Source organism: Pseudorca crassidens, chromosome 9 (assembly GCF_039906515.1).
Source record: "Pseudorca crassidens isolate mPseCra1 chromosome 9, mPseCra1.hap1, whole genome shotgun sequence".
Classification (NCBI taxonomy): Eukaryota; Metazoa; Chordata; class Mammalia; order Artiodactyla; family Delphinidae; genus Pseudorca; species Pseudorca crassidens.
The window spans coordinates 88,940,640-88,954,001 of record NC_090304.1 but is presented as its reverse complement, the minus strand read 5'-3'; the positions used below and the strand labels follow the sequence as shown (position 1 = coordinate 88,954,001).

The 13,362-nt window shown below is 46.5% G+C and overlaps 1 protein-coding gene across 1 annotated transcript; it reads right to left on the bottom strand.

The window, feature by feature from the left end:
• Positions 1-248: 248 nt before the first annotated feature.
• POU2AF3 (POU class 2 homeobox associating factor 3) lies at positions 249-12,006 on the bottom strand. The gene is made up of 8 exons (XM_067751697.1): positions 11,946-12,006; positions 10,300-10,445; positions 9,873-10,018; positions 8,794-9,152; positions 7,923-8,017; positions 3,934-3,988; positions 2,299-2,528; positions 249-907 (listed from the first exon to the last, which is right to left on the bottom strand). Exons 1-8 carry the CDS (start codon positions 12,004-12,006, stop codon positions 536-538), a joined length of 1,464 nt encoding a protein of 487 aa, XP_067607798.1. The 3' UTR covers positions 249-535.
• Positions 12,007-13,362: the final 1,356 nt, after the last annotated feature.

Here is a 13,362-nt window from a genome sequence, read left to right as displayed (position 1 = left end):
TGCCCCAAGACGTACACTCTCATCTAACGGTGAGGCTGACTGTCCCTCTCCAGCCATCATAGCTGTGTCTACCCTCTGTCTCCATAGGAGCCAAGGCACCTCATGATATTAAAATAATTTTCAATCCATGAACAAGTGAGATTAAATACTGAAGAGTAATTAGTGATTTCCAGAATTAGTTGATATTACTCAAATCAACTGGGGAATGAGTATTGGAAAATAAAAAAAAATAAGCCAACTTTTAATAATACAAAATTATTTATTAGTTAAAAAATTATAATTTGTTCATTACACAGAAAGTAAAACGAATATTCCCTACAACAATTTTAACTGTAAGCGTACAAAGTAGGAGTGGCACTATGACTGGGTCTGAATTTCATATTAATGCCTAAATTAGTGTTAGAAAATCGAAAATGGTGACATGTAAACTGCGCCTGTGATATTTTGTTAGCAGGTTGCATATTTTAAGTTGTCATCTAGAGGTGGTAAAAAAATAGATGTATGCATGCCATGTTCCAAACTAATGTGATTTCTATTAACTATAGCAGATGTCCCAGTTTGTTTCCCTCCTACAGAAATCACTGCTTGCTGCTGCTGAGGGAGTGAAGTTCACATAGTCTGTGCTGGGGTAAGAAAAACACTCTGAAGCTCTGAAGGTGTCCAAGTGTTCTGCCTCGCAGGACGCACAGCAGCAGACAGAGGCGGTGGCAGAGGAGAAGCAGTTGTACTGGGTGTGTGAGGGCAGGTGAGGGTAGGAGTAGTCTTCCGAGGGGTAGCCACAGTTTCTGGTGTCCAGAGAAGGGGGAGAGGTGTAATTCTCCGGAGTATATGAAGGCAGCTGAGCAGGAGAGTAACTGTAGTCTAAGGAACCAGAGAGAGTGGAGGAATCCGAAGGCCATCCTGGGGTCTAGAGAGATGAAAACCAAGGAACAAAAAGCTTGATAAATTAGACAGAATTAAAAGAACTGAATAGAGTAGATTTAGTAACTCAGAGGAAGAACATTAGGGGGAAAAAAAAAGAAAAGCATAACAAAACACCCAACCCAACCCAAGTCTGCAGAAGTAATTTTATTTGCTGGCTGGCGTGATTTCATGACACCTCATTCTATACTTACCTATTTCTTTCCCAACAATAAATTGCCTTGCTTCACTGGCTTTCTTTGTTATAAGCATACTTTAGAGCGTGCTTTGTTCTTAAACCACAAAATCCCATTGTGCTTCATCACCTGCGCATCAAATCCTGCTGTGTGCCACGATAGAAGCTGCAGGTGGCACCCTGGATGTTCTCCACACCCTTGACTGTGGAGAACAAGGTGAACATACACAGGTAGAACCGAGATCCTCAATGAGCCAGTGTCTGGGAGACTCCAAGACTCGAAACTACTGTTACAGGCGCTAAAGTCTTGACCCCTGCAGGGAAAGGTACTTTCTTCTTCCTCTTAAGCAGGTCCACAATTGTTACTGAGAAAGCCTAACTTGGAAGCTGGAAGAGAAGTGAATGACTGGGGCCCTGTGTGCATATCCTGTGGAGTTAATTTCTTATCCCTTTAAAATTTAGTCAGATACCTACACGGACTTTTGACAAACCAAAAGAAAAAAGTATTTACATTAAAAAACTACTTTCTAAGGTTTAAAAAAAACTATATGAGTATCTAAAAGACATCTTCAACAACTGGTATCTACCAATGGACACCTTATTTCCATTTTAAGTGGTAACACATTTTCAAACATTTGAGGTCCATGAAGAACAGACAATCCAAATGTTTTCAACTATTAGGACTTCATTTTTTTACCAACCATCTCAGACCCAAATGAGTTCTTGTGCCTGTACCAGACCAAAACAACCAGTTAGTAGAACCAATTCAATGCCAGAATAAAACAAAAAAATCCCTTATCAGATGACAGTTTGTACTGTGTTGAAACAGCCTTAATTCTAATTTCTAGAACTCAAAAATCCAAGGGCCATTGTTTAAATCCGTAATTTCCAATGAGTAGATTTCTGAACTTTACAGTTTAAAGACATTAAACGAGTATTGCCGGGAAACCTCTTTTTATGGCCACACACCAAAAGTACTTGGGCGTAGCCGACTTGGGAAATCATAATTACGTGTGTATCCAAAGGATTTTGCCCTTCAGTGTGTGGCTATTTCTACCTCCATTGAGTTTTAAATGGTTCTTTGCTTGTTTCCTGGATGATTTTCTTGTTGATAGTGTTTTTATGATTTCTCACGAGATGATACAAACTCTCTGCCCCATAGTAAACAATAATAGGTTTTGTAAAGAACAGAGATAAATTACCAGGCTCTGGTTAAAGCAGAAAGGGGCAGGCTGGAAGCTGTCTGGGAAATAGTGTGGAGTACTTTGCATGGAACTGGGCGAAGGGTCCGGGTGTGTCTCTGTCTGAAGGTAGGAATCAAATATCTGGTCGAGGAAGCCTGGATTTTCTTCACAAGAAACACAACTGGAAAATTCTCGGGGTTGGAAATAATTGGGTGTGGAAGGAATTGGTTCAGGCTCAAAATACTGTCCTAGAAGAAAAAGGAAAAGGAGAGATTTTTGTTTAAAAATTGCACTTACAGATTTGAATGGAGTTCTGTTCTTTATTCTGAATATTTACTACCTCTAGGGGGAAAGGGGGCTTAAGAAGTTCGAGAAAAGTAAGCCGGCAGGCAATCTGGATTTTTTAGTTGCCTTAGAGAATTCAAGTCCACTGAAATGAATCTGGTTAATAATGTGGAAACTGGCTGTAAATGTGGCCTGGGTAAAAGAAAACAATGGTGATCCCATTTCTGTCCAACTGTCACAGTCAAGCTCAAACTTCCCCTGTCCACTCTCCTAGACTATAAAGCACCAACACCCCACCCCTATCTGCAGTCCAAGTGATCCTCATCTCTCAGAAGTAACTTGTAGTGTTGTTTGAGACTTTAAGAAAACTTCTGATGCCATGGGAAATAATTCTCTTGATCTAGGGTTAATTGCTTTCCAAAAGTTTTCACACTTACTCAGTAACTTAAATTTTGAGGAGTATTACAAATGGCAATGCATATTACAAATAGAGAAACCAGGAATGTCTACAGATTAGTATTGCTCATTTTATATTACAAAAAGCAAAATGTTTCCTTAGTGAACATGTTACACATGATCATGGAATTAATATGTTAAATACCAAACAAGAATAGTTCTGAAACCCCTCCCTTTTCCATTTCAGTATTAATAGGCCCCATTTCTGATTATTACCCTTAAATGCTCATAGAAGATAGGTTTAGAGTGTGTCCATCAGAGGAACGACAGAACACTGGAGTTTTTGAAGTCTCGAGGCTCCTTTAAGGTTAAGTGGCACATTCAGTGGGGAGCTCCCATAGCACTGGTTTCCTTATATATGACCTCCTTAAACTCTGAGCCGTTGAGTGGCATAGGTAGGAGTGTTTATGTAATAGAGTTATTCGTAATGGGCTGAGAAAACTTACACTTGTTTGAACTGCTTTCTGGGAAGAGAGAAAAGGAGGGGAGGGAAGCCCCTGTTGGCTAGAAACTAAGCGAAACAAGAGCAAAGGCATTATTCTAGGACCTCGGGATGTTCTGTATTCCATCTAATAGTACACTAAAAAAGATAACAGGTTTCTGAAAACAGTTCTGATCTTTTAATCAGGTTTAGTTACTTGGAGACAAGGACCTGGAACTAATGTGAGGAACAAGCTCTTGGAGCAGAGTAGGTAGCAGGGAATAGACAGTTCAGAAATGAGGACAAAATGTTGCACTTGTTTCCTTGCTGGGCTTGTATTTGGAGTCACCATGCCTTTTTTCACCTTCTGATTGGTTGGATTCCAATTAAATGGTGGTGCCTATCCTAACCCCTGAATCAAGTACTGAAAGCCTTTCGAGATGGACTTTTGGAAGAGTTTTTGAGGGAATTGTAAGGCTGGCTTTACTGACCTGCAGAAGATGGTGGGACTGGGTCTGAAAGGTGGACACTGTTGCCTCCGGACAGCTGCCAAAGCAAGAAGATGACCACAAAGCAAAGTGAAATAAAAGTTCTTTAAAGGGAAATCTAAGACATTTTGACGTGAGCTGTGTTGCCTTCTGCTTAAGGTAAGCCAGATTCTTTCTTCTGAAAAAAACTCACTGTTGTGAAATACAACCAATGTTATATCTTCTTTGGATTCAACTTTCATTTTTGCTTGGGGATTATTTTCTAATATCTCCCACTTAAATTATACAGGTTGTTAATTTTGATAAAAATTAATTTAAATGATTTTTATATGACATAAATGAACAGTGCAAGAAAACACAGTAAATAGCCTTTCTATTAAACTATTTAATTTAAAATAAATAAGGATTAACATTTATTTAATCCCAACTGTCCGTAACTTAGTCAATCATTTTCCTCAAAAATTTCATATACTATCTGGCAGCTTAATCCTGGATAGCTAAAAATAGTCACATGTTTTTCCTAGCTATGAAATATTAAAATAGAGAATATTTTCTTAAAGTTGTAGTCAGTGAACTGGAGCCTATCTACATTCTAGTTAATGGCTGGGAAATATTTCACCTCTCGGTATGCTTTTTACTACTTTCTATAAAAGTTGCTTTTTTTCACTACGATAGTTAAATACCTGAAGTTTATGAGACTGTTCCTTTTAACTATTCAAAGTAAAGCAGCCTGTGTCTTCCAGTTAAATTGATAATTGTACTAACTGAGTAATTTAGGACTTCTTTTTTTTTTTTAGATTTCAGGTGGTGGCTTTAAAGTTTAAAGGGACCAGCCTTGCTCTGAGAATCTGTGCTGGGAAGCAGAGCTCAGCATGCCTCTCTCCTGGTTTACAGGGTATACTCACTCCTGTACACTGAGCCGCTGGGAGCCTGCACAGTCAGCCGCTGCTGAAACAGGAGGTGGTGTTAATTTTGAAAACGATCCATGCTGTAATATCATGAACCAGGAAGTTGGAATCCCTCACCAGTTCTTTATGCAAATATTTGGCTGCAGCTTAAGCTCAAGCCCTTGCAAGGAGTGGGTTTTAAAAACTCGGCTTCAATGTAGAGCTCTGGTTAACCCCATTCCCCCTCGAATGGTCTGTTTGTAGGCCTCCCCAGGTTATCTCCCTCAGGTATGTTTACAATACCCTACTTGATATTATCTTTCTAGTCATGGGTTCACTTTCTACTTTGCTGCAAGAATACAAAGTCTCCTCTCTCTTAGATTTCAAACGGCACAAAAATCCACAATCTACAATTTATAAAAATACATCAAGGCTGTTTAAAAAAAATTAATGGTAAAAAAAGGGGTAAATTATGCCTTTTGATAAGTACTAACTCCAGTTTCTCTTTATCCTAAAGGTAAAAGAGTTGTGTGTGCATGCGTGTATGTGTGTAGGGCTGTTTGTAAATTGATCTGGCCGAAGTAAGTTTTTTAATCAAACTGACAAATCTGGCATACACATGTTTCTCCTGGCATTGAGACCCTAATGTTTGTCTCAATCTATAACTTCCATTCAGGATTGCCTTCTTAAAATTTCAAACTGTGGATTCTACTCTGACTTTATAGCAAATTACGATACATTTCTTCCTGCTTTATATATTTGATAAAGCTAACTCTTTCCTTGGCTTAGCGCTTCCCAGAGGTATCCTTAAAGCACTGAACAAATTGGAGATGATCTCTGTTAAACCAGAAGCAGGCATACACCATGCCCTGTTACCTGCCATCCCTGCCTACTGAGTATACCTCACAGCTCTCCTAGAATCCTAGATCCTTCTGATGGTGCCCAGTGAGAGATTTTACATTTGGCTATCATAACTAAATCAACTCTGTGTTACTCCTCCATGTCTGTGAGGATCTGGGTGGATAAAATCTTCCAGAAAGCAAAGTAGGGCTGGCTTTGCTCTGCATGTTCCTGAAAGGCACTGGCTCAGAAGTACTGCTTGATTATTTCTCAGGGAGGAATTCAGAAAATTCAGATAAGTCAGACTGCTCCAGGGAACAGATACTGGTCAGATACACAAGTGCAATGTTTCAGCCTTGCCTTCCTTCCAGCAGCTAGCTAACAGGGGAACAGTGGCCAAACCAACCTGTAAGAGGCCAAGAGTAATAAAATTGCCATGTACAAGTGGGCAACTGCAGTGCAGGTTGCAGCTGGAGCAGAATTCTACCAGGTACCAAAGCTCCTTAACAAAAGATTACATTTTGTTAGGAACGTCTTGATGATTTTTTTTTGGCACCAGCAGTATTTCGCAGTTCCCTTGCTCCTGGTTTTATTAATTTTATAATAATCTCTGAACTGAAGGGGTTGATGGTTGAGGCTATCAGACTCCTGCTCAGCACAGCTGGATCTGCAGAAAGATGAATTTTAAGAGCCATTGGGTGGGAAGTTTCTTTAAATATTAAGAACAAGAAGATCATAGTCCCACTTTTTGCTCTACCATTAGTGACTGTAAGGCTTTGACCTTTAGACGTAACAGAGGCATACAGATCCCCGATCTACTTACCTCCCCTGGTTGTCATAAGAATTAAAAGAAATAGTGAGTGTGCAAAAGTGCTTTAAAAGAACCACTGGGAAACCCTGTACAAATGGAAGGAAGTTTTATGGTGTTAGCTGAAATTCTACACGTGGAGGTACTGACTTTACATCCAGAAAATGTAAAATTTGTGCTGTACGTGCCATATCACAGCAAGCTCACACCAGAACTCTAAAACTCTGAGCAAAGGGTGTGAATGAACATTACTGAAGAGCTGGCTTTCAATCCCTGGTTGTACTTTTATTTTAGCTGCTTTTTGGAAATAATAATAATGATAGTTAACATGTATTGAGCACTTTCTAAGTGGAAAGCACTCTTCTAAGTGCTTATGTGCAGTGACTCATTTAATCTTCACAAAATCCCATTATCTCCAGTTTAAAGATGAGGAAACTGAGACTGAGTAACTTGCTCGAGGCTTCCCGCCATGGAGGAGCTGAGGTCTGAACCCAGTCCATTGGTTCTAAAACTTGTGTTGATCACCCCTACCGCATCTGCCTCTTCCCGAAAAGGCCCAGTTTCATGAAGTCGGGCATTGCACACAAACAGCACTGGACACAAAAACTGTTGTGCGACAGATGCCAGTAAGCTGGAGACAGGACCAGGCTTACCACTGGCAATATGGGCTCTGTCCTTCATATCCGACATTCACACTCAAACCAACCCAAAGGCAACTGTGTGATCAAGGGCTCTCGGCAATGAATTGCCCTCTCTTGGAGGATAACCCCACCTAGTTTATTTGGTTCTGCTGCTGCCCTGAGCACTCTTGGTAGTACTTTCTGCTTTAGGATGTACATAAAATGGCAGGGTACCCTTATGACTGCCCAGATCAATCGCATGATAACTTGGAACTGCTCAAGGCTTCATTACATCTTAAGGAGGTTCTGTATTTCAAGCTGTCTCCTCTGAGGCTACACGGCCCCTTTTGGCTGGGAAATTTCAGTGCCTGGTGATTTACAGATCAATGACCTCAGAGGCTGGGTTCCAGAAGAATGAGGTGGCGGGGAATGCTCCACGGAGATTCTCTCCTTGAAGGGCTCCCTAAAAGGAAGTTTCTGGGAGAGATTTTCTTTGCGTATGTGAGGGCACGTACACTGTCTTCCTACAAAATAACAACCTACTTACCTACTGGCTGCTTCTCTCCCTGTATTGGACCAACATGCTCTTATACTCAACTATGATCAGTGAGGGATGGGCTCCCCCAAATCTTGAGCTCCACAACATGCCCCAGCTGTTCTCTGTTGTTTTCTGTGGTGAACTGGGATGAAGGTGGGCACAGACGTTATAAGAACAGCTATGGAAGGCCAGGCCTGGGGATGGTGACTGGGGCCTAGGGTGGCCTCCTACACCTTCCCAGACACAGGGCTGAATGAAGCTGAACACGAGTTGGGAAGAAGTGAAGGGTGTATGCTTACGGTTCCCCCCGAGGCTGCCTGGTGTGCCCTTCTCTGCTGCAGCAGCTCCTTCACTGTGATCTTCACCCGGACACCTTGATACACCTTAGGTTTTTCTGGGGAAAGGCAACCGAGTCAGTGGTCAAGTGTGAGGTTTGGGTGTCAGGCTGGGGTGTGGGGGGGTTCTTTATAAACTATGGCACCTGAGGCCAGATCTCTAGGTCTGGAGAATGCAAAGAGAACGCTAAAAGACAGATGGGAAAGAAACTCAAATTTCTCAAACTCGAAAGGATGAAGAGATACCGTGGGCAGGTTTCAGGGCCCCAGTGGAAACAGAACCTATGGAAATCTGTGGGGCTCCCTGCCCCAGGCTGAGCCCTATCCCTAGGCCAATAGCACAGGTTTTTCTGCTCAGGAATGTGGAGACCAGTCTAGGGGAGCTCACCCCTTGGCTAAGTTAGGGGAACCTAGGGTTCTGGTCTGGGAGAGGATGGAGACCTCTCCCAGACCAGAAGCTGAGGAGGGGCTGGGCGTCGCCGCAGCTGACATAGCCCACCCCACTCCCACGCCAGTGGAAGTTCTGAGTCCCTTCCTTCTCCGCCAGGGCAGACGTGGCTTCTGGGGAGCCTCTGACCTCTACGTGCCCTTGGCCTGGAAGCCAGCCCTGGGGCAAGCAGCCGGCAGGTGGGTTTGGCCAGCCTTGTCCTTGGATCGGTGAGGGACTCGCCAGACTGACCCCAGTAAAGGGACCAGGCCCGAGAACTCCCTCCCTCTCGTCTTTTTCTTCTGCCTTCCCTCCCTCACCCCCTTTCTCGCCTTTCCTGCTCTCCATCTTTTCCTCCTCCCTCCTTAGTCTCCGCTCCCGCTCGCTCCTCTTCCCGTCTCTCCCCACCCCCTCCCTTTCTGGGGCAGGCATTTCTCCGCGGCGCCCGAAGACTCCGAGTCGAGTCCGCGAAGCGCGAGCTGGGGAAAGCGTGCGGTGCGGCTGAGCGGCGCACTCGGCCCGGAGGCCGCCCTCCGGAAGGGGCCGCCCCTGGGGCTGGCGGGGCCGGGCCTGGGTGCCTGGCTCGCGGGAGAGGCCGAGCGCGCCCTAGGGGTCGTTGGGGAGGGCGTCCTGCGCGCCGGGAGCGGGGGCAGCCGCAGCCCCGGGCGGGCCCCGCGGAGCCGCGGTGAGTAGGTCGGGCCGGGCGGGCGTTTGCGGGCGGCGGTGGCCGCGGGATCCCAGGAGCGACTCCGGCCCTGACGTCGACCCTGGAGTGAGCGCGGGAGAGCCGCGCGGGGAGGGGCGGGCCGCGCGATCAGCCGGGGCGCCCGGCGACAGGGCCGGGCCGCCAGCGCCTCGCCTGGTCACTGCGGAGACCGCAGCAGGACAGCTGGGAGCCCCCCGGGCCGGGTCCTGGGAGCTACGGTTCTCCCCGGGAAAGGAGGTCGCGGTGTTCGTCGCCCAGACCCAAGGAATCCCGCGTCTGGCCCGCAGGGCCTGGGCGCCGCGCCCTGTCCGCGGTCCAGCGTCTCCCTGCGACTTCCTCGCCGCGTCCGCGTCCCCGCGGACAGCGGGTGCTGCCCGGGGTCCGCACAGGGGCCGCCACTCAGCTCTGCGCGGGCCGGCTCAACTGGCTTGAGTCCCACGCTCACCGTGAGCCTCTAGCTCCCGCCGCCGCTGCTGGGCGCACAAAGTCCGCGCCGGGAAGTCCAAGGGTCACAACTATGACCAAGTGAAAGGACCGGTGGTGGACCGGGGTACGCGGACGCCACAGCGGCCAACTGGACCTGTGGGCCTCTGCCCTCGGGACCAGGCGTGGAGTGGGAGCGGCCACAGCGTGGCCCGTGCCCTCTCCGGATCCCGGGCTCCTACTTGCATGCCCTGACTTTGTGCCTCTCTGTTCCATGCAGGAAAAGCCGTGGAAATACACCCGGATCAAAACGCCCCTTACCCTCGTGACCCTACCCCAGGACAAGAAGCCGAGTTACCCGACATCGTGGTCAGCAGAAGCTGGGTTGGTGGCTGGATGCTGCAGCTGCAGGGGCTCAGCGCCTAGGAGGGCTCCTGTGCAGGGGGAGAGGCAGAGATGCAACATTTTTAAAGTTTCACAAAGCATCCAGCTGCACCCAGGTTCCTGGAGCAGGAGACAAACAGAATTAATGTTTTATACCTTCGGGTATAGGTTTGAGTTTTTTCCCCCTCATGCCAAGTATTTAAAACCTCTAGAAACCCATGATTTGACAATCAATGATTGCGCGATACTTTCAATTTGAATATTCAAAGGCTTAACAAAATGGACTATCTTCTGCAGAAATCCTGCACACAGGCACCCCACAGAGAGTCCACAGAAACAGGGGGTGAGACCCCTTTGGGGCCTGGCCCTTGCTTTTATTGTATTTTGAGCATTTTGCCCACCTTCCCACAGACAGAGCAGGAGTCCTCAAAGATGCTCTGTATTTCTGCCTCAAAGGCAGCTCTGGGAGCCTTGAGTGACTTAGGGTGCCCTTCATGACCACCTGAGCCAGGCTGGCCGGGCTGACTGATTTCCATCTCTTCAGTCTCTGTTTTAAGAGAAAATCTCAGGTTTTGGGGAGTGAACATGGCAGCCAGTAGGTCTGGCCTGGCAAGGAGTCAGTCACTCTGGGCCCAGATTGCAGGCTGGAGGCCTGCAGAGGCCTCAGCTCTGCGCCTCATCTCCTTCTGGCCCCGCCTGGCCACGTGCTGGCTTCCCTCTCCTTTCTTCCGCTCTTTGTGCCCCAGACACTGGGGTTTCAGTACAGAATGCCTGCCTGTTAAGACCCTTTGCTCCTCCCCACAGAGCTGGGGATGCCTGTGGGGCTTCACCTTCTGGAGAGTTTCTGAGGCTGGTGTTTTTTTCACTATGAAGTTCCCTTTTTTCTCCTCTTTATCCCTCTAGAGCCATTCCTGCCTTTTTGCTGCAGGAGCGTGTGTTGAGAGAAATGATAAGCTTGGCTTCTGCTCATTCTAGCTGAAAGGATATGGATTTGTATCAGGCCTTCACACTTTGGGTGAGAGGTGGGAGGGATATGAAGTCAACTGCTTCATTGGTCCAGGCCTAAGCCCCTCACAAATGACCAGGGATTGTGCTGGGTTAAGTTCTCCAACCACTTGCTGTACCTCTTCTGTGTGATTTGGAAGCTGAGAAGACAGGAGTGGTCCAGAGAGGGAGTGGGTGCCAGGCCAAATCCTCTCCTGGCCCCCAAGAGAGGGCAGGGTGGGGCTACCTTCCCAGATAAGCCAAGACATTTCCATGTTGCCAGGACAGGCAATGGTTATAGGCCTCTGTTCTTTGTTCTCTGAATTCTCTGAAATGCAAAAGGTGGAGTTGAGCCCCTCAGGCCACCAGAAAAATACCCGAATGCCCTGGAATGTGTTGGATGCAGGAAGGAGCACACAGAAATGGAAGAAAGGGGCTCTAAGAGTGACAAGACACCAGGGTCTGTGATGGATCAGAGTTGCTTGGCAACTGAAGTTGTGTCTCTGGGGGAGGGAATCAGGGCTGGGAACACTTGAGATGGCACCTGGCAGTAGGTGTGGTGTGTGTTTGTCCCCAGCCCAGCTGGAATCTGTCAGCTTCTGGAGCCTCTTTCTCCAAAGGCACTGAGCCTGTGTCCTGAGTTTCCCTGATGTACTCAGGACCAGACTCATGAGGAGGCGAAGGACCCTGGGAGTTCAGAGAGCCCCTATTTCTTTCTCCCTGTCCTGCTATGTGTGGGCACGGCCCCCTTCTGAAGGAACAGTGAGCAAAGCAGCGTAGAATTAGGGACAGTCTCTTGTCCTCATAACTTCTTCCATAACTTCTTTTCTCTTTTGTCCTCCTTTTTGTTTTATACTTATTTTTTGGTTTGCTTTAAAAAAATCTTCCTCTATGGCCTTTGTGTTTATTTTTTTCTGAGTTTCTTTCTTTTTGTCTCTCTTCTTGTCATTGCTTTCTATTTCTTACCTACATTGCTGTTTTTCTCCCTGGCTCTCTGTGTGTGTCTGTTTTCCCATGTTCTGGGGTGCTGTCTCATTTTTTCAGGCTTAGTCTCCTTCCTAACCTCTCCTTTCAGTGGAAGTGGACAGGGATGACAGGAGGCCATTGAGCGCCCTTGGCAACATCATCGAAATTGGTGCTGATGATTGGCTGACCTTTGGAGAAGGCAGGCAGGGCTGAGTGAGAGGTGAGCTCCTTGGAAGTCACGGGCTCTGTAGAGACAGCAAAGACCTCTTTGTCCCTTCCTCCAGAAGCCTCTGCCCAAAGAAGGACAGCAGTTCTGGGGGCTTCTGTGTTGGCCCCTGCTGCTGGGATGGATGTTCCAGTGCTGTTGCTAGCCAGCAACTTCAGAAAACTGGGTTTCCTTAGGCCTGAGCCCTGATTTGAGAAAGAAGCCCCCCAGTTTTTAGCTCAACAATAAGGAGTTTCATTGCCACTGTTTCTATAATTGCAGAACCCCAGCACAGGTATTTAAGAGCCACACGCCACACCTGCGGGGGTGAGGGAGGGTTCTTCTTAAATTGGGTCCTGTGAACCCTCCTTGTGGGGCTGTGTGTGTCACAAGGCCTGGAACAACCGGCTCAGCACTGAGGCCCCATGGAGTTGGATGTTCCTCATAGACTTTTTAGAGTTTGTCCTTTATTGAGTGTTTATTGCATGTCAGGCACTGTATGGTATAGCCTCCCCATGTCACAGATGAGGAAACAGGCTCAGAGGGCTGAGCGGCATGACCAAGATTACTGAGCACACACATGGCAGGATTGGGAGTCAAACTTTGATAAATCAGATGCTAAACCCTTACTCTTAATTAACATTGTTGTCTTCCTGATCTTTTATAGCAGAGGCTTTCAAACTTTTCGGACTTCAAACCACACTAGGAAATTCATTTTACATGTTCACATACTATATCTATAACAATATTTATATATTTACAAAACAAACTTTTCATGGAACAATGTACACCTATGCATAAGAGATATCCTGAAAGTTTCTATTCCATCTTTTCCATCTCATTCTATTCATGAAAACATCTGTGTTGATTCGGAGTCGCTAATATAATTTAATGACCCACCAGTGCGTTGTGACTGACATTGGAAAATATTGCCTGTGAGACATGCAAACCCACTTGTCAGAGCTGTGCTCGTGGACAGCGTGTCCTGTCTGCTCTACTGTCGGGGTGTGTGGGGAGGCTGGGGCAGTGCAGATACTGACTGGAGAGTGGTCTGTAAACACTGGGGTCACCGGAACCCCGAGAAGAGGCTGACTGGAGGGGAGGGGAAGTTGCTAATTAGGCTTATGACAGTTTGTGCGTCTCAGACTGGAAACTCTTCTTTCTTGCTGGGGTCATGGTCACCTTCAAGGTGTCTGCCCTGAGGTCCTGATCATCTCTTTCGGGTTTTTAATAAAAGACTGAAAAAAATGTTGTGGGTTTTAACAGGCTCACTTGCTTCAAAATATAATATAGGATCCAGATGTTTGGA